Genomic DNA, 25,917 nt, shown 5'->3' on the forward strand with positions numbered 1-25,917 from the left:
AATTGAATTATACTGCCGATGAGCGCTGATAAATATGCTTTATCATATATATTTCGTGTTAGATCACACCACCCTTGTCATTCTCCAGTTTTATTGTAGCCATATTATAAATTATAGGCCAACCCCCTCCTTTTCAGGCCTTGGGCAACGTGCCGTAAAATGAGGCGCAGTGACTGGGCGTCTGCATGGGTCACTATGTCTAACCTGCAGTCTGCAACAAAATGAAGACGTCTCATCCATGAAAGAATTATTCCGGCGAGCCCCTTGTTTAACTAAAATACCGGCTATTTTAAGAACACGTGAAGCAGACGGAAAATAATAAAGAAGCACTAAGATTTTACAACCGAGACTTTATCTTTGTTGTCTAATTTGTGTGGCTATTAAACATACACGACTATTAAATATTTACAGGGGCAAGGGAAGGTGGCAGACTGTATTGTAAATGACACGAGCGAAGCCAGGGGGCACGCAGTCCTTCTCGCCCACCCCCGCTTTAATTACCCGACACAATGGCGGCGCAATCTGCCGGTAATCTCGCCGTATAATCACCGTTCTTTATTCCCTCCTCCGCCGCTAATTCAATATAAATGTAAATCGCTAGGCGAAAGGAATAAAGAAATCTCATTTTTATTTACATGATTAATCACAATAATTGTGAACGGAATATTGAAGGAGGGAGCATGAAAAGAAAGAAAGGGCTTTTTAAGAGCGAGTCTGGACGCCTCCGGACCGCGAATTCATTAAGGATTCAGCATCTTTAGCATCAAAGACCCTCCCTGCAGCCCCCCGGGACCCCAAATCAAGGGCGACCAAGGTAGAAAATTATTTATAGAACTGAATACAATATGGTGGAACAGCTGGCTGGCGAACAACGAAACGTTGAGCGTTTTGAATATATTGATTGTTTTTTAATGTTTCGTTTCAGAGGGGAAATAAATACCATGTGACGCTTGACTTTGGCGTTGTGCTGCACCAACCATCTGCCTCTGTCCTGTTTTAACTGTGTATAACTGGACCTGTTTTCGACTCATTAAATAATTTCCACTGACTTTAAGCAGATGACCTACATCATAATATGAATAATGCACCTTTATGGCTTGCAAAATGGAACGTAGTCGGAGGATTTTAAAACTCGTGATTGCTTTCAATGTTTAAAAGGGTTAAGGATGAGGCTAAAAAGCCAGTGGTTTATGCATGGAAAGTCAATGTCTGTGCTCGAAGAATTATACAGTGAATTTTGGCCTGTCAATGTGCAGCGGGTGCAGCGGATGCAGCGCTTCTGGAGGATACAGGGCGCGACAGCCTGGGTCTGGCCGCGTCCTAGCCGATGTTCCCCAGGAAGATGAGGAGGAGGAGGAGGCGGAGGAGGAAGAAGATAACAAGCCGCAAACCCCACAGCAGATTGGAGGTAAGAATCTATAAACAGCTTCTCCTCTGCATAGAAAACCGGGAGGCGGGGTTGTTTGTGCGTTAGTAAGGATATCGCCCCCTAGTGGGCCATCCCAGTGCCAAGTGCCATGTTAGGGACTTTGATCGGTCAGCAACATAATTCTTATCCTTTCAGCACAAACAGGTAGGGAGTTGGCTTTGTTGAACCCCCGGTGTGGTACGAGGAGTATAATCGCTTTTTGTGATTTTCTTGTAGCATGGTTATATGATGCACACAGCATAGTGATTAAAACTATTGACAAGGATTGACAAGGACAGGATTGAGCTGCTTTGTAGAAACAACTGAAACAATTTCTGTCGGTGGCTCACACTGTTTGTCTTCACGCTGGATTTTAGTCCAGCTGGGTTCTTTATTAATTAAGCTGATTGAGCTGTTGATTAAAGTAACAGCACAATCAGAATTATGTTGAGCTTAATGTGTGAACTGAATATTTTTAATTTGTGGCTTTAAATGTTTTTAAGAACAAACGCAGTGCTAAAAAGAATTAGTTATTGGCCCTTAAAATGAATTATGGTCATGGTCAATGATCATTCAGTTAATGATTATCTCAACAATCTCAACAAGATAATGTTAATTAATTACAACGTATACTCATATGTGCTAAAGTTTACAAATGATGAAATAACTGGAACATGTTTAATTTGGTTCAGGCCAATTAAGAAATATTACAAGTTCCCATTTAATCTATTTTGTAATCTGATTTGAATTGTGCACTAAATTCAATTAATATCTTGATCAAGCTTAACTAATTGAGAGCTCAGCAAGACTAAAATCAGCATAAGGGAAGCAATGCACTATATTAATAGACAGTTATTTACAATAAAATATGTATTATTTTAATTTAATTTGAATTGGCTGAGTTTTGACAGTACGCCTATATGTGGAAGTACGGTGTCATTGTCTTGTGTACAGAAGAGAATAAGAGAAGAGATCTTTAGAGAGACTGAGAAGGGAAGCGGCTTTGGCTGGCAGAGCCTGCGGTAACACGCTGTGTAAATTCTTCGTTTTGGCTGCTGCGTTGTGTTGACCTCCCACCAGGACTCCACGTCACCAAGTAGAGGAAGCTGAGAAACTAGAGAGGTCAGTGACAAGAACTGGTCTGGACTGGCTCACTGGCCTGGAACAGACCTTCAATAATGGATGCTCAGGCTGAGTGAGGGGTTTCACATAACAGTTGTTCAGAGCCATTTGCCCAACATGCAATTCATCTGCTTTCTTTCAGGCCTTCTTAGCCGCTCCGTAAATCTTTTATGTGCCAACTGAGCTAGAACGGTTTCAGTCAAAGCCCCGTTTTTAGTCAAACGTCCCTGAATGAAAATATGAAAATGCCCTGGAGAGATAAATCAGTAAGATAAAGGTTAAATAGGTAAAACTTGGACGATGCAGGGTGTGAATAAATGGTGGTGTGGGTTTTTCTACTTGCGTGATCATTCCCACAGAAGGTCTCAAAATGGATCGTTCCACAGCAAGTGGTGGCCTTTCTGAGCTTAATACAGCCCAGGTCCTCAGTACTTCCGAAGTACACAAAGTGAAACTTGAATGACCCACGTAATACAGTGACTAGAGGACAGTGAATAGTAAACCAGTGACTTTTTTCCTCTGACGAGTTTCCCCCTGTAGTCCAAAAGCACACTGGTGAATCTCTACATCGCTCTTAGTCTGTGATAACATGTATGATTCTGTGTCCTGCAATCTTGTCTAAAGTGTCATCTGACTTGTCTAAAGTGTCACCCCATGCTTCCTGCTTATATTTACAAAAGTACTGGGACACCTGACTATTACATCCACAGGAACTTTTATGACCCCCCATCCTAAATCCACAGGCATCAATATGGAGTTGCTCCCCCCCCCCCCCCTTTGCAGCTATAACAGCTGCCACTCTTCTTGTCCATTGATCCAGAAGAGCATTTGTGAGGTCAGGCACTGATGCTGGATGTAAAGACCTGGCCTGCAATCTTAATTCTAGCTCATCACAAAGGTGTTTTATGGGGTTGAGGTCAGGACTCTGTGTGGGCCAGTCGCTCCACAGAACACGTTTCCACTGCTCCAGAGTCCAGTGGCAGTGTGGTGACTTTCATGCACTATGCCCCTCAGCTCTCGGCAATCCCGCACTGTTACTTCATGTGCTCTGTCACTTTGTGGCTGAGTTTCTATTGTTCATAAACACTTACACTGCAATAACACCACTTACAGTTGACCGTGGAATATCTGACTTATTGCAAAGGTGGCATCCTATGACAGAACCATGTTTGAATTCACTGAGCTCTTCAGAATGACCCATTCTCTCACAAACGTTTGTAAACCTGACTGCATGGCTAGGTGCTTGATTTTGTACACCTGTGGCAATGGGTCTGAATGAAACACCTGCATTCAATGATTAAGAGATGTATCCCAATACTTTTGTCCATATAATGTACCAGGCTACAACTCTGCATGCAAGATGGATACATTTTTTTAAACATCTCAAAATACTGACAGTTGCACAGTTGCACGCACCCATAATGCACCTGTTCTTTCCTGTTTATGTGTGCTCTTACAGAAGATCAAAAGATCGCAAAGGGACGATCGATGGAAACTAAAACTACAATCGTGGCACAGGGAGTGTTTTTATGAGATTTACGTGCACATTAAGTGGAAGCACAGCCTGTGAGATAGCTGCGCTTCAGCTTAACTGGGCTCTCTGTCAGCAACGTGCCCAGCATCGATTCGAGCAACACAGGAACGGAATAAACTGTGAATGAAACGTTGGCAGCTGAACTCCGAAAGGGCTGTAGGAATGACCATCGTCACTTTCATTCTTCTCTCTGTCTCTGTATCAGTGGTCCTCAAACATCTAAACAGGCGTGTGGGAGCCGGTGAGGATGTGTACCCCCCCCACCCCACCCAAAAAAAAAAAACATTGCTCACGTCCCACAACCCCTTTCTCCCCCAAACCAGCAATGTAACAGCAGACTTTGTATTTCAGGGATACTCAGCTATGTGTGTGGGGGGGCGGTTTCCCTATGGTAAAACTTTGCTGAGTGGTGGGGGGGGGGGGGGGAGTGTCAGATGAAAAAGATGAAAAACACTTTTTTTATTTGGTGACCCCCGAGCTCCATGTCCTTCACTGCTGCTTGGGCGCCCCCTTCTGATCCTGACTGGAATTCTGTCAGTGACGTCCACTCCCATCCGCTCTCATGCCACATTCCTGCTGACTCCCAGCCTTCAGCGACTGGAAAGGCAGGATCCCATTTGCTTTCACTCCTAGTTTAATTTCCCCCACACCGGCCCCCCTCCCCACCTCAGCCACTGTTTGGATTTCTCCATAATCTAATTCCAGATGCTTTAATCAGTATTTAACACTATAACTTTCTACAAAGGGCATTATTCACACACTGCCTGATAAATGGAAATATTACAAATCTGTATCGGTTTTGGCTACGCAGTTCTGTTTGCAGTCTCAGTGAGGAGACACCACAAAGATGGATTCGCTTCATGAACTCTTAATAATCACTATCATTAATCACTACTGCGAATCAATGGTAATTATCAATAAATACAAGCTCATACCGTGCTCTAACTGTCATAGATCACCAAGGGATTCCTTATGTGAATGTCAGTGAATGTCAAGCAGGGTATGACACACCTTGTTCATGTGTGACCAGAACAAAATACACTTGGGGTTTGGGATGTGAGAGTGTCACGTTCCTATCGGGCCGGTCTCCACTGGGACACAGCTGTCCAACAGATGTGAACCTGTCATAGACCATGAAAGATTTTACAGCTCTTTTATACTTAATGTAATATTATTATTATTATCGTTTTTATTTGTCAAGCACTTAACATTTGAAACGAATCTCAAAATGCTAGAAATTAAAAACATCATAGTAAACCACACTTAATGTATATTTAATGTAGGGGGGCACGCTGGCTCATTGGGGGGCACTGTAGCCTCTCGCCTCCCGGGTCGAGGTCTAAATCCTATTTCTGCTCTGGGGGTGTGGAGTTTGCGCGCCCCCCCCTTGTGCAGGTTTCCTCCTGGAGTCCAAACACATGCAGTCAGGCTAATTTCCATCACTAATTTATATATATATATATATATACATATATATATATATATATATATACATATATATATATATATATATATATACATATATATATATATATATATATACATATATATATATATATATATATATATATATATATATATATATATATATATATATATGCATGCATGCATGTTGATTTAGGTTGAGCAATCTTCCAACTACTAATCCTGCTCAGGATTGGGGGGGGGTATTGCAGGCAGCAATTGGCGTAATTCTGGGCAATGGACAGGCTGCCAGTTATTTAGGCTCATTTATATTTATGTATGTTTAGTTTTCACAAGGGTCTGGTGGCTGAGTTTAAAGTGTCACTGCCACCAATGGATTTATCTCCTATCAAGAACATGCGGGAACAGGGTCTCACCACAGGGGGCGCCAGAGTAGTTTCCTCTTTCTCCTAATGGAAAAATGTCAAAGGAGATTCCTGAGACTGCACTTCTACTTGTAATAACAGTAGCATTGATTTGATTACACCAGCTTAACTAGACTACACTAGCACAGATCTGAGCCTAGTATTGGTGTTTAAGCACTAACAAAAACTTAGTTTTACTTGTTTAAAAAAAACGTCAAAAGTACGATTTGACAAAGTTGCACGATTTGCCGAGGTTACACAGGGCTGGGGGCTGAAGGGGCCGCGTGTGTTTCTGTGAGACTAAATTGTTTTGGATGTGCTTGCTGGTGTGTGGATTCAGTCATCAGCTCCTGCTTATTTAAACTAGATTAGAGGGCTGAAGCCAGTCAAGGGGGAGAAGGGGGAGGGGGGCGCTTTGTCACACAATGTATAATGGGTCGGTGACCACAATCCCGGCTTCACAAATGCCAATTAAGTGAAAGTAATCTCGGAGGTGCTAATGTCCCTGCCCACCCACGAGAATGAACAAGACGCCCGTAATGACTTGTCTTTCCCTCTTAGAGGTGTCCCAAAGTGCATTACTGGATGTCCACTTCACTCAAATACCCACAGCTACCCTCACAAAGTGGACTGTGAGCTCATCCTACACAGGATTCATCAGTCTGCCTTACCTTAATGAGCAAAAAATATGCCAAAAGAGAAAGTTTTTTGGAGATGTTTTCCAGTCCAGATGGGTTAGGGTTAGGGATTTTATCCTTGTGGCGAATCGTTAAAATCCCGTCTCTATGTGCTTGTCACCACTTACACCAAGGCCTGGCTTAGACTGTTATGTTACGTATGAAGGCTATTTGGAGGCAGCTCTCCCTTGAAGGAATCATGGAACATCTGCTGGTCTTTCAGGTGATCATGGCTCCGGAGAATCGGCATCACAGAAAGACTAAGGGTCGTTCCCCGTTTACAGGGATAGACAGAAAACTTGGAATTTGGAGGTGTGGTAGCAGAGAATTGGGCACACACACGTGGCTTGTTCTGAACGTAACGGGTTGACGCCCGGTTAAGAACACGGGTTGCGTAACATATATACTGTACACTGGACTTGATCTGCATCATTCTTAACTTCATGTACTGTTCATTATTTATAATAAGCTACAGGTCTTTTTTAAGTGAAAATGAAAAAGTAGATTAAAAGCGGAGAAGTCAATGCTCGAGCATGATAATATATGATTAGTGAGCTGAGATATAACTCACATGCATTCATTTCCTCAGCTGTACTCATCCATCACAGGGACACATCCAGACAGGATGGTTTATAAGGACTCACAGTCACACACTAAGGCATGGGTGGGCAATGTTATCCGCAAAGGGCCGGTGTCTGTGCAGGTTTTTGGGATAACCTGTAGGTCAGCTGTTCAAACCCAGGTGTGAGGACTCTTCAGCCGATCAGTCCTCTAATTAGCGACCTAATTAGGGAGTTGCAGCGAAAACCCGCACACACAGCGGCCCATTCTGGATAAGATTGCCCACCCCTGCACTAAGGGCTATTTAGAGCCAGCAGATAACCTAAGCAGCATGTGAACTTCACAGTCAAGAACCTGGAAGTATGAGGGCACAGGGCTCCACAACACCCTCTAAGTGAATTAGCCGTGAGTCTTAGAGCCATTTACCCCAGTTAGGCGGTGGGTTGGAGAATATTCCAGGCAGCATAAGGCTGGTGATCACCCTAGATGCTAGTCTACATGCACACAGTATAGGCAATGTAACCATTCCAGGGACCCTGAGAAATCCCATGCAGCATGTGGAAAATTCAAACCCTCGACCCTGGACGCATGAGGCAGCAGTGCTAATCACACATCGAAATATATTTATAATAATTATGGGTTGGCGAATATCATTGTCTTATCTTATTATTTTCTATAATTTTCTTTATAATGACTCCACTACTTCTGACCATAATCACGATTAATCGCTTTGAAATACGAATAATCTATAACATAATTTAAAATTCAAATTTGTGTTGCATTCCCACCAGTACCGAATTTCTTACCTTACTTACAGTTCTTACTTGACTGTAAAAACCTCTTTTAATTTGCTAAAAGTAAGTCTGGGCTTAACAAGTTCATTGCATTGCGGTCTATGTCATTTCAGCCATTTGTGGGTGGGATTACATTACATTACCTCTCTCGCCTCTTTCGATTGGCTGAATTGGTGGAGACACCCGAGCTCCTGATTGGCTGGGGAGAGCTGTTGCAGTTGCTAGGATTCTGTTGCTAGGATCGCCGCCGTCTCCAGGTTCCGCAGGAAACATGTAATGAATTATGGATGGATGATTTTCTCAGAGAGGCCTAATCTGTAATGCAGATGAGCTCAGGCTCACTCTCCCTCAAACCTCTTCTTCTAGGTTCATTAAAAACTCGGGAGTTTTAAATTGGGAGCCGGCGTTTGCGTTGTCCCAGTTGCCACAACAGTGGCTCCAGAATACCGATGTCGATTTGTATGCAGAGGAAAGGTCAAAGGTCAATATTAGTTATTTGTTCCTGGAAAGCTGGGGGAGAGTGGGGGGCTTGACAATGATTACTCTGATCCCTGGGATTATTTATAGAGGCGTGACAAAAGGCTGGTAGGACAACTAGAGGCACCACGGGTGGAAAAAAAGCAGAATGTAGCCAAAGAGCTTGGAGGATTGAGGGTCTCCACAGTGAGGGTGTTTCACCCACAACTGTGAACAATCACATGGACCCATAGATACTCTGAGTCAATGTCGCAGAACACAGTTTGAGGATACTTGGCGTTATTGTAGAAATGCAAGGAATTGATTAATAATCAGATTCATTCTGCCCCTGGTGATGGTCGCAGTTCAATAAATAATAATTATCTTGATACAGGACATGTGCAAATTTAGAAGAATGTGAACTTGTAAACAGACATGAGTTTTGCACAGTTTGAAGCAACATTTAGGATTTATAGGCATAAAACAGCATACGTGTCACAGTATTCAAAGACACTCTCACTTCTACACGCAGTCTAGGATGAATTGTAGGCTTCTGGATGATGATTTTTGGTCTTTTTGTTGTTTCAAACACTGTGGTGAAGCAGCCCCGCAGACGGCAGTGGAGCTGCTAACAGATTTGATTTTCATGTCAGTAGTTTGATACATTAGCATACAAAAGAAACTTGTCCAGGCAACTGCATAATACGTTTGTGGTTATATAACTCTTGCATGTTATATTTAAATGATGCAAGTGGTTATTCACCGATATTACGACTGCAAGTCTTACATCTAGTCAAATGTTTTAATGTGTATATATGCAGATAGGACAATGAGTGTGTGTGTGTGTGTGTGTAATATATATGTGTGTGTGTGTATATATATATATATATATATATATATACATACACATATATACACACACACACACAAACTGGAAGATACTTACTTTGTCTATCTATATATTTATATCTAGGTTTGTATGCACATATATACACAGATATAGATATAAAGATAGATAATATAAGTAGCATTCAGTTTTGACACAGCTTGCCCCCCCCCCTTTCTAATTCTCCCTTTCAATTTAGATTTTCATTCTAATTTGCAATTACACAATTGTCAGCGATCTCCTTATCGATTGTAATTACGTAGAGGAGGCTTTCTTCATCAAGCACGGAGAAAGCAATTTTTGTATGCAAATAGTTAAAGTCTCCGGTGAATAGGGACGCACGGGCGTGTGGGTAAACTCCATCGCGGTGAGTGGCAGGTCGCAGTATTGGGGTCGCGCCGGGCACCCCCAGAGATGACACTGATGAAGATGACCGGCAAGATGGCGGGGGAGAGGTCCTCGCGCAGAGGGAGCGTCTGGGCCAGACTGTTAAAAGCCGTTTGGGAGCCTCGGTACGGGGCTGGGGGGGGATGTTCCCGCCATTAACCAGGACACACGGAACGCTAGTGGCCCATTTCATTTGCCTGTTTCCAGGAGGGGCCGTAGAAGATATCATCTGAATCCACAACACCTACAGATGTTTTACATCGCTTCTAGCTAGCTTCAAAGAAGAACGGAGTTACGTAAATAATGAAAATTACGGGTTGCTAGACCCACTGCCCTCACTGAGAACAAAACTACAAAAAAGCGTCGAGATCCTATTTATACTCCAACCCGACAACATACATTAAACAGATCGGATGTCAGCCTGCTAGCTTCCCGGCTGCCCGTTTTACGTAGCTCATGGTTTCATCTTCTACTAACGACGACACACAGATGGTGTGCTGAGGCTGCTTTTTACTGGGGGGGGGGGGGTGCATAATCAGGGCTTATTGACTTTAGAAAGTAGGTCTCTTTATATCCAATTTCCAGTGGTGGACCCCGAATTATACTGGGACCCGCGAGTTGTTTTTAATGGTGTCTGCAGTCTGTATTTTCAGAGAGAGCTATTCTGTGTTGTCAGCGGGATAATTGGATTTCTCGAGAAGCGCGGTTCAGCCTGCACTGAATCCGTATGAGTCACGGCACCGCGTATCACCGTTAATGCCGACCACGGAGCTGGCTATAGGACAGCAGCTCAGCGGCACGTTAATGGTGTACGCGCCGCGCTTAAAACGGCAGGCCTGTCGGACGCGGTTCCGTAGGAACCCGTTCCGGAGAACCCGTGGACTCAGAATCCACTCAGTAAATGTTACCTCACATACACATATTCATAAGTCTGGCTTTGTGGCTATCGAGGCTCTATAATCTGTATTCAATGATTCTTGTCAGTTAAATCTTACCCTCTAATGTGACTTACCCTGATCCACCGAAGAATTAAAAGAATAAAAGAAATCTATTTGACCGCCTAAATCTGCCATTTGGGGTTGATGGCTCAGCTGTCAAAGAGTGATTAATGCAAACAATCTTTTCAAAAACTGCTTGGGTTGAAATGAGATTTGGCGTAAAATCGGTTTGGGTCATAATGTCTTTTTAATGCCAAATTTGAAGAGCTACTGTGGTACCTTGATGAAGGGCCCAAGAAAAGAACAGCTTTTAGGACTGAGAACCTTTTGGTGGGGGATTCTGCCTCGAGAATGGATAGACAATAAGGATGGATTATCACAAACAGCTGGTCTTGATTACTTTTTTAATACACACTGTGTGTAGTGGCTATGGACTTTGCGTCTTCAACCTTGAAAGTTCAGAACAACTTGTTTAGCAGGCTGTCATTTTCAGGTCCAGAAAGTCGGCATGCTTGCCTCCCCCCCCCCCCCCCAGACTTAAAAATGTGTTAAATGATTTTTGACAGGGGCTTCTCTGGCACTCGAGCTTTAGTTTAATTTCACCTTCTGATTTCGAAAGGAGCAATCAAACCAAACAGATTTCTAAGGAATCACAGAATAGCGAGACCTCTACTCCGGACCCAGGCGTAAATAGGGGTGAATCATCTTAAACGAAGCCATGCAGCATTTTATCAGAAAAAATGACATTTTTTACATTTATTTCTGTACCGAAATCAATTTTTCACTCGGGTTATAAATGCCTGGAGGATAGTGCCACGGAGTTCAAACTGTAATGCCGACTCGATGGCTGACACAGTGGTGTAAAATCCCACCAAAGCACCCCGTAAATCAGAATGCCCAGTGTAGTAAAAGGGTACTCCCTGCCATTTATGCCAAGAATCGTACCCACACAAGCCTTGCATTTCACACCTAAAAACAGCACCTGGCGCATAAACCATTGATGCCATTAAGCCAATTCTGAAACCGTCTGAGTATGACGGATTGACCTAACCGGCTCATAATTTTAGACAAGTAAGCTATGTTAATGCTCTGAGACCCGATAAGTGGCTTTGTTAATCCTGTCATTGTCCTGAGGCATTGGTCCACCGAGGAATAGCCCCTCCCTGCCAATTGAAAAGCACCTACTTGGGACCATTGGCCCAGCTTTACTAGTGATGTCACAATGGAACGGACCGCATTCTCATGAGTCCCATTGCATTGATGTCGAATATCGTGAAGGTGATGTCAAAATGGAGTACAGTCCATCGCCGTAGACACCGCAACGCTGTCAGCAGGCTGACGTGGGATAATGTGTAGGTGCTTCTTTACTCACAATGACAGCAGCGTGTTTGTGACACATCCACTTCGGCTTGGCAAAACAAGTCTGTCTTTCGCCACGAGTGTGGAAATTATTAACGCAAAACTGACAGCGACGCAATTTCAATATTCACAGTTTTCCACAGACAAAGCAACTTTATTCACAAGTATTTTTTTTCCCCTTTTGTTTACACAGATAGAACAAAAATATCTTTTTCTGTCATTTCGGCCGTTATGTACAAAGAACTGGACAATAATGGGAGTGCGCACGAGGGCGGCGGGCAGAGAAAATGGAGGGTCGAGCAATCAGCCACACGTACGGTTATCAAACGAGCATCACGGAGTGATGATGATGGAGAACGCAAGCCCCATGAATGTCACCTTCAGCTTTGGAAATGCAAAGGATTACATCAGGATAAATATTTCTACAGGCACCTTATCTCAACCCTTTGCTGTGAAAACGTTAGATAAACAAACAGCTTTAATGTGGCGATAGTATCCTTGGCTTGTGTGCGGCCCCGACCTCCCCTGACGTACCTGTTTATTGACTGGCTTATCTGCTGGCCCACGCGTGCCGTCTGACGGCTCGGGTATCTCTGGCACAATGGCGGTGTCCTCATCGTCATTCCCGGCTCGTTCCCGGGCTAATTCGCTCACATCTTACTCACTGCCTGCTGAGCCGCGTTCCCGCTCCTCAAACCTCTCTTTCGCTCACGCGGTGGAGGATGGATTCCTCTCCCAAACGGCATTTATTTCCCCCCCCCCGTATGGCTGCAGACGGACGGCGTTAAGACTGAGTGACTGTCGACGTGAGTCATGTTCTCCGGATTTCACAAGGATCCATGTGGATATACGATCCAACATCTGGCTTATAAATCTTACCATTGCTTTCAAAACCTGTTTTTTTTCTAAACGTGATAATTGATTTAAAGAAACCAAAACAAACGTAATTGGTGAAGGACTTGATAAAAAAATTAATGGAAACGGCTACTCAGTCACTACTGTTCAGGAAAGCGGGTTGAAACCACTGACCCAAAAATTATAGGGGCGCAAATTCAAGCCTCTGCAAAATGAGAACCTTACGCCATTGGACCAAATTCCAAAAATCACAATAAAACCCATTTTTTCCAGTGAATTGACCCAAATGAAGGTGATGCTTGAAAAATAAGCGTTTCATTAAGCTACAGGTCATTAATTTTGCACAACAGATCTCACTGCTTGGCATCTAAAGCTGTTCTGTTCTATGAACATTAGCACAGCTGGCTAAGTACGATGCCAGTGGCCTCCACACGGCACGTGCCTTTACCGTCTCCCAGAGCGATTCTTCAGCTACATAGTAAGACGGCGTCACGGAAACCGGCACAAGATCAGCGTCGCTCTGGCAACCGATGCCTCAGAAGTCCCTCGTCCGGCTCACCTGACGGTTAACAAGACGGGTGAAACCAGCAGCGTCACTGCGCATATTTAGCCGAAAAATCCCGCGGCAGAACACGGGCTGTGAGATACGGGCAATCACAGCACAGGGCGGGAAACACAAAACCGGCAGCAGCAACTGGACGTTAGCTAAAAAACCGAGATAGTGGCTAATATTTAATTAGCACAAAGATGGTCAAAGTACTAACAGCAGATTATGGTAGAGCAGGGCTTCATGTCCGATTGCGCATTAAGCGTATAACTGTACACGGGTCCAAATAAAATAGTTAGCCGTCAAATACGAAACGTTATATTGCTTATGTGTAATTTATTACTGAAAAATGTCTAGCCTTCACCAGCTTGAAACGAATGATGAAATGATGAAACATCGCACATCTTGGCACTTCTATACACCTCTAATGGTCCCTAATGTCACATGAGGAAGCACGCTCACGCACGGCTATTTTCGACACCTCAGCCGGCAGCCGAATATCTTAAAAAGCCGGGATAATAGGTACAGCTCAGGTAAATACATCTAAGGTCAGAACGGCCTGGGCTCCGTTAGCACCGGCAGCCTAAACGTGACGATTTCCTGACCCAAATTATGATGCACACTCACAATCTAAAACCGTTTTTAATCTGATAGTTACTGTACTCTATTTACAGAAATGGTGTTTTTTTTTAAGCTGTTTTCATTATCAACATTGAAGTTTCAGCTTGGGAAGAACTCCAGAGAAAGAAGGGAGGGAGAGAGAGAGAGAGAAAGAGGGAGAGAGATTTAGGGGAGAGAGACAGCTAAGAATAGGTTAGGGTTCTGGTGCAACATCCACAGAGAGAGACATGTAGGGCTGGGTGGTCCTTGGGGAGAGAGGAAGAGGAGGAGGAGGAAGGGCACAGGGCCAGAAGCCTCTCACTGAGGAAGAGCTTTGAGGATGGCGTTGACTTCTTCTGCTACAGCTGTCAGCGCAAACTCGAACTGTTCCTGCGGGGAGAGAACCAGACAGTGTTGTTTCACCCTTAATTCTCTGAGGCATCATGGGAAACCGCCCATTTCCAGAATCGACCGCATTCTGACCACGAGCTGTCCTGCTTAGGCACTGTGAGGCTGACAGCTCGGGTGGGGGGGGTCGGTGTAGAGTGAAGCCTCTTACTCACCTAACAGGAAGCTGGGCGGGGCCTTGAGTTTGACCATGCCCTTTCATTTTATGTTCTTCGTCTTAGCATACAGATGCCTTCTGTCAAATACTTTTAAAATCTAAGGTAAAATTACAGTTTTAGGCCTTCCAGCTAATGGAAGCAGATGAGCATCTTGGATTACTGAAGCCTGAGCTAACTCTTTGGATCACTGAAGCCTGAGCTAACTCTTTGGATCACTGAAGCCTGAGCTAACTCTTTGGATCACTGAAGCCTGAGCTAACTCTTTGTCACTTCAGGCCAGATGAGATCCATCACCGTCTGTTTAGCTAAGTAAATTAAAGTCTCCTTTAGTCCCTGCTACACGGGGCTTCAAATGTATTTTAGCTTTAATCCATTACAGACATAAGCTATGCAGGCTGAAGCACTTGGTTATGAAATAAAATCTAAGTTGATACTGAAACTGCGCTGCTACACAATAATCAGTTTATGTTATGATTTATAAGTGCTGTGCAGCGTTTTAGCCACTCAATTTAACCACCACTAGGGGGAGACAAACCGCACGTCGTTTGACTCCAGCCCGCTGCCAATGTGAACCCATAGTGTGGGACGTCAGTCAGGATTGAATTTTCTCAGAGATAAGGAGTCTTTGTGTCTCATAACTTTATCGGGCATTAGTATCATCTCACCATCCTCAGGCTGACGTTAAACCCTAAATGAGCTTGAGGGGTCCTTACTGGTGCAGAAGCCTGATTACATTTAAATCCATCCACAGCAGACACCTGCCCCCACACGGGGGGGGGGGGGCACACGGCCCTGCGAGAGGCCACCCCACAGCCCGAGGCCTAAGGGAGAAAGGTCACAGCTCTGCCTGGTGCCGCCTAACCCCCCCAGCAGGGCGGCGCTGACATACAGATTATAAATAGAGGCGCTGTTAGTGAGGGGGCTGTGCCCCGCTGGGGCTGCTGGGAGCTATTAAAATGTGCAATGGGTCTCTGTCTGAAACAAACTGGCCACACTCCCTGGCTGGATACATCACTCTCTGGGTACAAATTGCAAATCGCTGGGCCTCGCGCCTTAGGGAGCGGACCACGGCATTCAGCGCCGATGGTCTGCTCTGGGTAATAGATGCTCCCGGTTCCTCTTGTCCCAGTACCCCCCCCCCCCCCCCAGTCCTTGGCAGTCTGCTCCCTAGCGCCCCCTGTGGGTTCCATTGAAGCGGCGGTCTGTACCTTCGTCTGCACCATTCCTGGTCTCTGGTCCCGGAGGTGCTCCAGAGTTGCGGCGATGTCAATCTCCTTGGCACCTGCAAAGGACAGCAGGCCGGTCAGGGTTAGCGGGGTCATGGCAGCCCCGCGCTGCGCCTCTTCGCGCCGAAGGAGTACTTCTGGATAAGTGCCTCCTTCACAAGGGCCTCTGTTCAAGGCTCCACCTCAGAACTGAAATCCCGCCTGAAGCAAAAACAGGCGGCGATTGGTCTGTGTTGACATCACCCCTTCACAGCCCCAACTGGCCAATGGTGGCCGGCTTCAGAAAGAAAGTCGCTAACAAAGATTTCTTGGGATTTTTCAGGACCTCCTGCTTTGTTCCCAGGCCATGGAGCGCCCCCTTTCTTACACGGCCCTTGTTTCTCACTAAAAAAGTTGGATCTCCATTCCACACAAACATGGAAATTATTCTTTTTTTCACGAACGGCTCTTTCGTGTCATTTTCCCACTTGAAAGCGCGCTGTGAGGTGCATTGTGCTCCAGTCGATTCTTACCGGCAGCCGGCCCATTATGCAGTTATGTGAACATAATTCTGGGGGGGGGGGCGGGGGACAATGCAGCCGATGAATTCTGAAAAATGGGCTTTTTCAGCAGGGGGAGAAAAAAAAAAGCTTTTCCACCTTTAGTTTGGACAACTTAACAACCGAACTATTAGAAGGATTCTAATCAACTGAACTCTGGAAAAGAGGTATAATGGTTCATTTGAGATTGACTGGGACACACACACACACACACACACACACACAATCCCTCCAAGGAAATCCAACAGAAAGTCCTTTGGGAGTTTTCAAAGAAAGGAGGCTAGGGATATAGTTGAGCTCCTTCTGAAAACGGCCTCGCCCTCTGTGCTGGACTCCCCAGCCGAGGGTGGGGTGGGGGGGGGGGGGTGCGATGGTACAAAAGGGGGGCTTTTTGGGGAGGGGAGTGAAAGCAGCATTCTTGGGCGGTTTACAATTCATCCCGGGAGAGAGAGGGGTAACGGCTTGGCCGTTTGGACCGCGGGGCCTTTTGATCAAGCTGAGGCGGGCTGGAGTGGCAACCTGGGCCCCTCCATTCTCAGGCCCGAACAAAAGGGACCCGGGCCTAACAGGCCAGGCCCAAATTCCTGTCGGAACCGCCCCCCCCCCCGGCCCATCGCCCAACAGCCTGAGAACGGCCACGGCAGCAGGGAAAGATGGCCGCCTCGCTCTTTGATCTGTCCTCAAGGCGAGGGACGCTGGAGTTTTTCCACTCGTCCGGCCCATAAGTGAACGAGGGTGGGAGGGGAGGGTTAAGGACAAATAAATGGGTGACCTTTCCCCATGGGGGGGGAGGCTCTAGGCTTTCCTGCTTTTGGGGCAGTTTCACATGAATTATTCCATAATAAACAACACTAAGACCGTACAGTCCCATCAGACGAGCGGCACCCGATCTGTGAAGATGGCCGACCACAAAAAGTCCATTTTTATCAGATGTAAAGAAGGCAGGAGGAGTGCAGTAGAATAAGAAGATGCCAAATAAAATTGTGTCCAATTGGTGCTATAAAATGAGGCTTCTAGAAGGAATAATGTGACTGGGGTGTCTTGGAGCTTCATGGCGCCCCCTACTGACTAGTAACAGCAGGCAAATAGAGCAGATGCCAGCATAAACACCTGAAGAGCCAGCTGACAGAAGCCTCCTGAGATATCACAGCCTTCAGATAACACACTTATTCTGATCTAACACAGAACCGCTAATGTGTCTCTGCGACCCCCCCGCCCCGTATCTTCATATCCATTTAGCGTTCAGGAAAATCTTCACTCATCCCTTAATGCATTGCATGCCCCCCCTTTCTCCCCGAGAGCCCAGGCCTGGGGGTTGCCATGGTGACATCTCCACGCAAGCGTTTCAGAGGAAGGGGAATGCCGGGCGGCTCGCACCTTTGGCCATCTTGTTCAGGACCATGTCGATGAGAATGTAGGTCCCGGTGCGGCCGGCGCCGTCACTGCAGCAAGAGGAGAGGACTGTTAGCATGATGAAGCACTGAGACACAGGCCACATCCATTACAGGTAATGCCCCACGGGCCACACCCCCACAGGCCACATCCATTACAGGTAATGCCCCACAGGCCACACCCCCACAGGCCACATCCCTTACAGGTAATGCCCCACAGGCCACACCCCCACAGGCCACATCCCTTACAGGCAATGCTTCATAGACCACACCCCCACAGGCCACATCCCTTACAGGCAATGCTTCATAGACCACACCCCCACAGGCCACATCCCTTACAGGTAATGTCCCACAGGCCACATCCCTTACAGGCAATGCCCCATAGGCCACATCCCTTACAGGCAATGCTTCATAGGCCACACCCCCACAGGCCACATCCCTTACAGGCAATGCTTCATAGGCCACAACCCCACAGGCCACATCCCTTACAGGCAATGCCCCATAGGCCACATCCCTTACAGGCAATGCCTCACAGGCCACAACCCCACAGGCCACATCCTTTACAGGCAATGCCTCACAGGGCACACCCCACAGGGCACACCCCCCGCCCCTCAGAGGCCATGCCCCCAAAGCCACCTGCAATTCAAGTGTTATTCTTTGTTATTCTGTAAAAACACGCTGTGTTGCTAAAATCACTGTTATCCTGGGAAGTAAACGGATGCTTTTATGGAATGCTTTTTACACCATCACACGGCTTACCTTGCTGACAGGCTGTGGTGGGCGATCAGCCATAAACGAGGGCGAAGCCACCATGGACATTAAACAACTATACTGCCTAAACCCGTCAATATTTAGTCTGTCACTAATGTCACGTTAAAATGACTGGGTTTCATCAAAATTTGCAGCTTGATAGAAAGAAGTATTTATGTGACCATTCATCAAAATCATACGATTTAAAATGAAGGGATAATCCCATTCCCCCCCCCCCCCGACACAAACGCAGACACACACACAGACACACACACAGAAACACAGACACACACACACACACACACACACACACACACACACACACACACACCTGTTCCTTTTATACTTGCCTGCAGTGGACAATTATTGGGCAAGATCGACCTCTGTAGCATTTGTTGACCTTTCTGTAAAAGAGAAACAGGAAAAATAAATATTAAAATATATATCTAAATAATAATAAATAATATTACGCCATAACAGGCCTGAGTGAGCTTTTGAGGACGAGCTCATCCCTCAGAGTTGCCCAGTCAAATGTACATGGGAAATGCGACAGAAAGCCCTCGTCTCGCATGTTCTACCTGACGGACTGACGGCGTCCACAGGCCTCCTACAACTCCAGGTCTGACCATCACGCAATTAAAATAATTTAATTGCGCCTTCAAATTAAGCATAGCTTTATCGGGGGTGCGGAGCACTGAGGTGAGACCTTTGCAAAAAGAATTAAACATGCGCAGACCTCACTGATGTGCAGGTCCAAAGGGTCCGTTCCCATGGCGACAGCCAGCCTGTTAATTATTCTGTACCCACTGTTTTTAATGCACATTTAAAACACACGGAATTCAGACCAACCTTTCAAAGACGACTTAAAAAAAAGTCATCTAAGAATGATTAATTTCAACGATATATCAACCTAATTATATATTTTTTTGCAGAATACATTAAGAATTCTTTGAGGTAACAAATCATAAAATCGTTCAGTAAAGTTTAATGTCTATATAAAATATTTGAAGTTAAAAGAACATAATTATACCAAGTATGAAAGATGCTGTTTTATCATTTTTACAAACCTGAGTTTATGACTGAAAAATCCAATAAAAGGACTGAATTCAGGTTGTAATTAGCTGCCAGGGGAATGAACTCCCTCCCCCCCAAATACTTTCAATAACCGCAAATGCCCTGAAAACCTTAGAAATAAACGGCATACGTTGTAGGAAAAGTCTGTGTTTCCTCAATAGGAGCGATGACATACATTAGGGAAGAACCGACACAAGCAGCTGATCATCTCGAAAGCCAATCAGATCAGAGGAAAAAAATAAACACCAAGTAAGCAACAGTTGACCCACAGAGACACGTCACCGATGCAAAAACCAGAAGCGTAAATCATTGAAAGGAATCAGGTATTTAGTCTGCCGGCCGATAAAAATGCAAAGAGGAGATAGTCATGCAAATCATTAGCGAAAGCGAAAGGGCAGAGGTGGTCAGAGGCTGTAAAAAATAGGACAGGGAATTCCCATAAGCCCCTGCTGCAGAGTTACAGTCTCCAATGATCACTTTTGTGACTATGCAACTGGGCTCATATTACTAGCTGCAACATCACAAAAATGACACTGGCAACCGCTAATTAGCTGGCGGAAAGGGATACAAATTAAAACAAAAAAAGCCCATTCGGTCGGGAGTCGTGTTAGTAAATACTGCCGCACGCCCGGAAAGATGAGGCCGCAGTTTATATCTCTGAAAGCTTCTGCGTGTACTTCCATTACTTTCTACCTTTGTGCTAATTTGCTCCCTGTAGGATTTAGGAAGCATTTAATTAGGTGTAACCGCATGTATCGAGCAAACCTCCATAGCGACGAGCCACTTAAAGGTGAGTGGTGTGTTTGGTGAGGCGGGATCCGATTTTAATTTTAAAATAAGGAATCTAATAAAAATGCATGGGCACGAAGTGTAGACTGACGCGTTAGTGAGAAGCTAATGAGGGCGGCTGTGAAGCTGTGAGTATATCAGTCTGTACGTCTCTGTACTGTCTGTCTGTCTGGGTAAGTCTGACACCATAAACAATAATGCACAGATATATGTCTGTCAGTTTGTCTGGGTATGCATCTGTGTGTGTAACACTGTGTGCGTGTCTTTGTCTGTGTGTCTGGGTGTGTGTCTGTGTGTCAGTGTCTGTGGATACGTATCTGTCAGTCTGAGTATGTATCTGTGTGACAGTCTGTCTGTGAGTGTATCTGTGTGTATCTGTGTGACAGTCTGTCTGTGAGTGTGTCTGTGTGTATCTGTGTGACAGTCTGTCTGTGAGTGTGTCTGTGTGTATCTGTGTGACAGTCTGTCTGTGAGTGTGTCTGTGTGTATCTGTGTAACAGTCTGTCTGTGAGTGTGTCTGTGTGTATCTGTGTGACAGTCTGTCTGTGAGTGTCTGTGTGACAGTCTGTCTGTGAGTGTGTCTGTCTGTGTGTATGTGTGACAGTCTGTCTGTGAGTGTGTCTGTGTGTATCTGTGTGACAGTCTGTCTGTGAGTGTGTCTGTGTGTATGTTTGACAGTCTGTCTGTGAGTGTTTCTGTGTGTATCTGTGTGACAGTCTGTCCGTATCTCTGTGTGAGTCTGTCTGTGAGTGTGTCTGTGTGTATCTGTGTGACAGTCTGTCTGTGAGTGTGTCTGTGTGTATCTGTGTGACAGTCTGTCTGTGAGTATGTGTCTGTGTTGCACTGCTAGGTCCCCAGGACAGCATCTCTCTCCATCTGCTCTCAGCCTGCATCCTCCCACACAAAGTCTGCTTCGGCTCCCGCAGTTATAACCGGGGCATCACCGGGGTGCTGGCAGCACACCCCCCTCCCCTGAGAGCGTAACCATGTACCGGTGTCTGCGGCTGCCAGTCCACAGCACTAAATTCGGTCACTCCGCTTTATCGGGCTTCAAACAAAACATCGTCCGCATGTCATGGATCTTCTAATTTTGGGGATCTCATTTCAGGTTTTCCAGGAGGACTTGGAGGGGGAACCCACTGGTGAAATTTCTACTGGTAAATCGGGGGGAGGGGCAGATATTTGGCTTTGTCCTGTCCAATGCAACAGTGCCTTGGGGCTGAGGAGCATGAGACGGCTACCGGGCCAGCCATCGAACGCACAGCAGAGCCAAGCATCGCGTTAACGAGGAAACGGGGCAGAGAGGACCAGAGGCAGCGCAAGAACACAAGGCACCCGCTCAAACCGCCACAAGGCAGGCAGAAGGTCACCCCGAGTGCCCGCAAGCTCCTATACCTGCGGAAGTCCAGGAGGGTCCTACTAGATTCCGGAACGTTCTGGTTCAGCCAGGTCAGGAAGTGGAACTGTGTCACGGTGCGAGTCTCGTTTGTCTGCATGTTCTTAAGGTAGAAACTCCTCACGAGGAAGTCTTCACACCAAATGTGCTCTGATACAAGGTTCACCTTTAGTGGGGGGGGAATTCACAGAAGGAAAATTCTGATCATTAACTCTTATAATGAACTCTGCATAATGAATGAATATATCATTAATCACGCTGCGGTTCAGACACTTTGCCAGAAATTTAAGCCATTTTTAAAAGTGACGTGTTAAATGAGTCATTACAATAAATGAAAAGGGAGGGACATGTATGCAGGAACAGCAAAACAGCCTTAAAAACAAAAACAAAGAGAGCCTGGGGGGCTGTCAACGGCACCTCGTAAATGTGATAGAGGTTCGAGCCCTCGTCTGGCCAGTAATGGTAGCATTGCTTGACTCCGTTCTCCGTCAGGGGTGTCAGCGTCACGATAACCACACATCCGTTCTCCCAGACCATCTGCGGACGGAGACAAACAAGCCGAATTACACATATATCCTTCCAGACGATTGGAGGTAACTGACGTCTAACATGACACCCTTTGGTAATGGTTCTATCAATAGCCGAGGAGACTGGGGCGCTCTTTAGGCCGAACGGCCGCAGAGGAACCTCGAAACGCCGTGCTGCATCGACTGCCAGCGAAGCGCTCCATGAAGGAGTGACTCCGGCGTGGTTCGAACTTGTTTTCACAATTAACTCACACAACGTTACTCCCAGTCACATTACAGGGTTTCATTTTGAGAATTTCATGCACTCTTAGGTGTACGTGGGACTGCTGAGGTTGTCACAAATGCCAACTTTATGACATTAATAAAAAAGGCAGCGATGATCTGACGGGAAGCTTAATAGCCGGCACTGCAGCCCATGAGAAGCATTGCAGCCTGTGCAGGCCAAGCGATCCATTCTGAACTAATGGACCTTTAATTACATTTAAGTGTTCTGAACACATAAAACAGCTGTGTTTATTGGGAGAAAGTTACTGCAAAATAATGAATGAATGTTACAGACATGACATGAATGTACAGAACTGTAATTGCGATCATTAATGGTTCACATTGCGTAGTACATTGTCCAGTAAATTCATTGAATGCAATTGGAATAAAACCTTTTTAATTCATCTTAGACCAGGAAACGCTCCGGCCTGAACGCTCCGGAATGCTCCGGAAGCTCATCTAGCATCTAAGATCTAGTGCCCAGCTGGGAGTTCTGTTACCTGCCAGAAATCCGCCACAGTGGAAGGCAGAGGTCCCTGCGTAGAGATGTATGCGGGGTTTCGGGGGTCGTGGTCCATCTGAGTGAGAAATGAAGAAGGTGGGCATGGCTGGATGTCGTCATGGAGACCGTTTAGGCCCGCCCTCGACTCCATGGCGACAGGCTCGCGGAGATTCTGAAGGGGCAAATCTGTGGTAGACGTACAGAACGGCGGCTGTTTCCAGAAACTTTCTCGGGGGATATTTACTGGAGACGTGTCCACGAATGACACAAAAAGCACCAGGGTTTGGTGTGATACCTGACCTCACACCATCAGCATCCCTACGTGGCTTAATCTCTCCCGAAAATGAATAACTTGCGACTGGTATGTAATAAAACCTCAGATGTTGCTGCTGAAACCTGCAGCAAGGTAACCGGAGTCCTCATTATCATTAGTTTCAAAGGCTCCAGTCAGAGTAGCCGTTTGCTGCAGAGTTTGTCTTCATCAGTCATGTGTCTGCAGCCTTCAAAAGAATGGAGTTGGGCAGAACTGGTCCTTGGATTGAACACGATGCTAAGAAAAGGAGGAGGGAATCTGTATCCCTGTGTCCACCATGTGTCTCTTCCTCTCCTCATTTCCTCATGGACTTTCATTCCGGTAAATAACGGGAAAGGTTGGCTTTTGTTATGCTACAGTATTTATTGTTATTATGCTAGCTTGACTGATCCCTAATAAAAAGGCCTGGTAACACTTTACTTGCATTATAATGCATTATAACGCATTCATGAAGTATTATAAACATGGCTATTACTATTTATAAAAAGGCGTAATACATTATAACCATGTGTATTATGCATTATGAATGCTCTATGAAGCTCTCATCTATGATGCACTATAGATACCTTAATAATCGAGTCTAAAGCATCCTTAATGCTTATACAGACCATTATAATGCATTATAAAGGCATCTATAATGCACTATGAGGGCTGCTCTAAGTAAAGTGTTACTAAAGGCCCTTTGCTTGCTGGTTTTGGTGTGAACGGAAAGCAGAGCAATAGCCATTTCCCAATCGCTACAGACACAGCAGCTGTTAATTGGGGGGGGGGGTGCTATTAAACGATGCGTCGATGCCGTGAACCGCCAGTGCAGCAAGGCGTACTGAAAATGATAACATAGCAGATACCGCCCATGTTCCGCTATAGGTGAACGCCCACAGACTCATGAGGCACGGATAATGTTTCCACTGGACGGGTAATTAATGAGGAATGGCTGGAAACGTAATAATACCCCGCTGTAATTTCGTTAAATAATTAAACACTATAAAGTCTGCTAGTGTCTAATGCAAAAAATGACACATTTTTACAAATATGTAACGTTAAATGTATGCAGACAAGGAAAAGCAGCCGGGATCTGTGAGGGGGGGGACGCAGGCTGGAAGTGGGGAGGGGGGGTTATTCCATCTCATGAATACTAATGACTGGGCATTTAAGGCTAAGAAGTGTGTGGTTTTTTGTGCCGTTATTGGGATGAAGTAATCCAGAGTCACGCTCACACGCTTTGGCACAATCACGCAGATGCACGGCCACGCGCTCCGGCGTGACTGCGCAGCACACGCACTCCCACACTTAGTGCACCACGCATACGCACTGAAAACTTGGGCATGACTGCGCAGCACAGGCATAACCTAGTTATGGCTGCACAATACCAGTAACTCTGTTACTACTGCAATACAATAATAACTGGGTTATGGCTGAGTGATACTAACGGGGTTATGGCTGAGTGATACTAACGGGGTTATGGCTGAGTGATACTAACCGGGTTATGGCTGAGTGATACTAACGGGGTTATGGCTGAGTGATACTAACCGGGTTATGGCTGAGTGATACTAACCGGGTTATGGCTGAGTGATACTAACCGGGTCTGCATTACACCCTACATGAGAAAGTGAGCTGTTTCAGTTGAAAAGTATATTCCTGAGGGTTTATCAAACTCTCTCATTGCACAAGTGAGTCCCTGAGCTGACGGAAATAAAACAGTGCAAACACACGCAGCCTTTCCCCCAGCGGAAGATAAGAAATGGAGGTGGGGAGGGGGGGGGGGCTGCCCTCCGTCCCGTCCGACGGTCTGAGCTTCATGCTGACAGATCAGGGCGCCTTTTAGGATAAAAACAGCGCAGGCTGGGGCGTTAAGGGGAGATGAGACACACTCCGGACACAGAGAACGCAGGGAACATTACGGCGTCCATCTCCGGCAGCGAGTTCTGGCGTCGCGGAGGGGGGGTCCCCGTGAGCGCTGGTGTGGGGGCTGTGCTCCGGCAAACGTCTAACACAGAGTGGAGCTGGCAGCTCCAGCATCTCGCTGCGAATAATCCGCAGGAGTCCTTGTTTTCATCCCCTGCCGCTTGTAAGCGAAGCAGCTAGTCTGGGCTTCTGGGGGGTGGGGGGTGGGGGGGGGCTTCTGTGTTTGAAATGCAGCCCCTCCGCTGCTCCTCTAATGGAGGCCCCCGCCATCTGCCCCCCCCGGGGAAATCACACGGCATGTCTGTCCCGGAGCAGAGGGAAACGCCCGCCTCCCTGCACCTTATAATCCCCGTCCGCGCGGAATGAAGGGGCGAGTGGCTCTTCCCGGAGAATCCGCCTGGAAAACGTGGCGTGAACCAGAAACATCACGCACACGGAAAAGTGCGGCGACGCGTGTGCGTGTATATCAGCACGCGAACGTGTACACACACACACACGGATCTGTAATATATACAACCTCCTTTTATGTTGGGAAACAGACACACAAGCCAAACAATTATGATAAATGTATATATAAATGTTTTATATTCCATGCTGCTCTATTAGGAAGACACCTATATAAACACCCACAGAACACGGTGTATATGTTTGCGTATATACACTCTTCGGCAAAAACAGGGACAAACCCAAATTGCACAACATCTACATTTCGCCTATTTTCT

The 25,917-nt window shown here is 46.0% G+C and overlaps 1 protein-coding gene and 1 long non-coding RNA gene across 2 annotated transcripts in view; one reads left to right on the forward strand and one right to left on the reverse strand.

Annotated features, from left to right (window-relative positions):
* Nucleotides 1-586: 586 nt before the first annotated feature.
* On the forward strand, nucleotides 587-21,690 carry LOC111840239 (uncharacterized). Its single transcript, XR_002837370.2, has 3 exons — nucleotides 587-814; nucleotides 1,257-1,408; nucleotides 21,397-21,690. It is a non-coding gene; the product is annotated as an uncharacterized lncRNA (long non-coding RNA).
* The window catches only part of ptprn2 (protein tyrosine phosphatase receptor type N2), a 132,236-nt gene continuing 118,388 nt past the window's right edge, over nucleotides 12,070-25,917 (reverse strand). Inside the window, exons 17-23 of the mRNA XM_023804876.2 lie at nucleotides 22,976-23,053; nucleotides 22,102-22,221; nucleotides 21,684-21,850; nucleotides 18,776-18,829; nucleotides 17,662-17,726; nucleotides 15,728-15,801; nucleotides 12,070-14,343 (exon numbers count right to left, since the gene is read on the reverse strand). Of these exons, the coding sequence (XP_023660644.2) occupies nucleotides 14,272-14,343; nucleotides 15,728-15,801; nucleotides 17,662-17,726; nucleotides 18,776-18,829; nucleotides 21,684-21,850; nucleotides 22,102-22,221; nucleotides 22,976-23,053 (630 nt within the window). The 3' untranslated portion in view covers nucleotides 12,070-14,271. The remainder of the gene's footprint in view (nucleotides 14,344-15,727; nucleotides 15,802-17,661; nucleotides 17,727-18,775; nucleotides 18,830-21,683; nucleotides 21,851-22,101; nucleotides 22,222-22,975; nucleotides 23,054-25,917) is intronic.

Source organism: Paramormyrops kingsleyae, chromosome 4 (assembly GCF_048594095.1).
Source record: "Paramormyrops kingsleyae isolate MSU_618 chromosome 4, PKINGS_0.4, whole genome shotgun sequence".
Taxonomy (NCBI): Eukaryota; Metazoa; Chordata; class Actinopteri; order Osteoglossiformes; family Mormyridae; genus Paramormyrops; species Paramormyrops kingsleyae.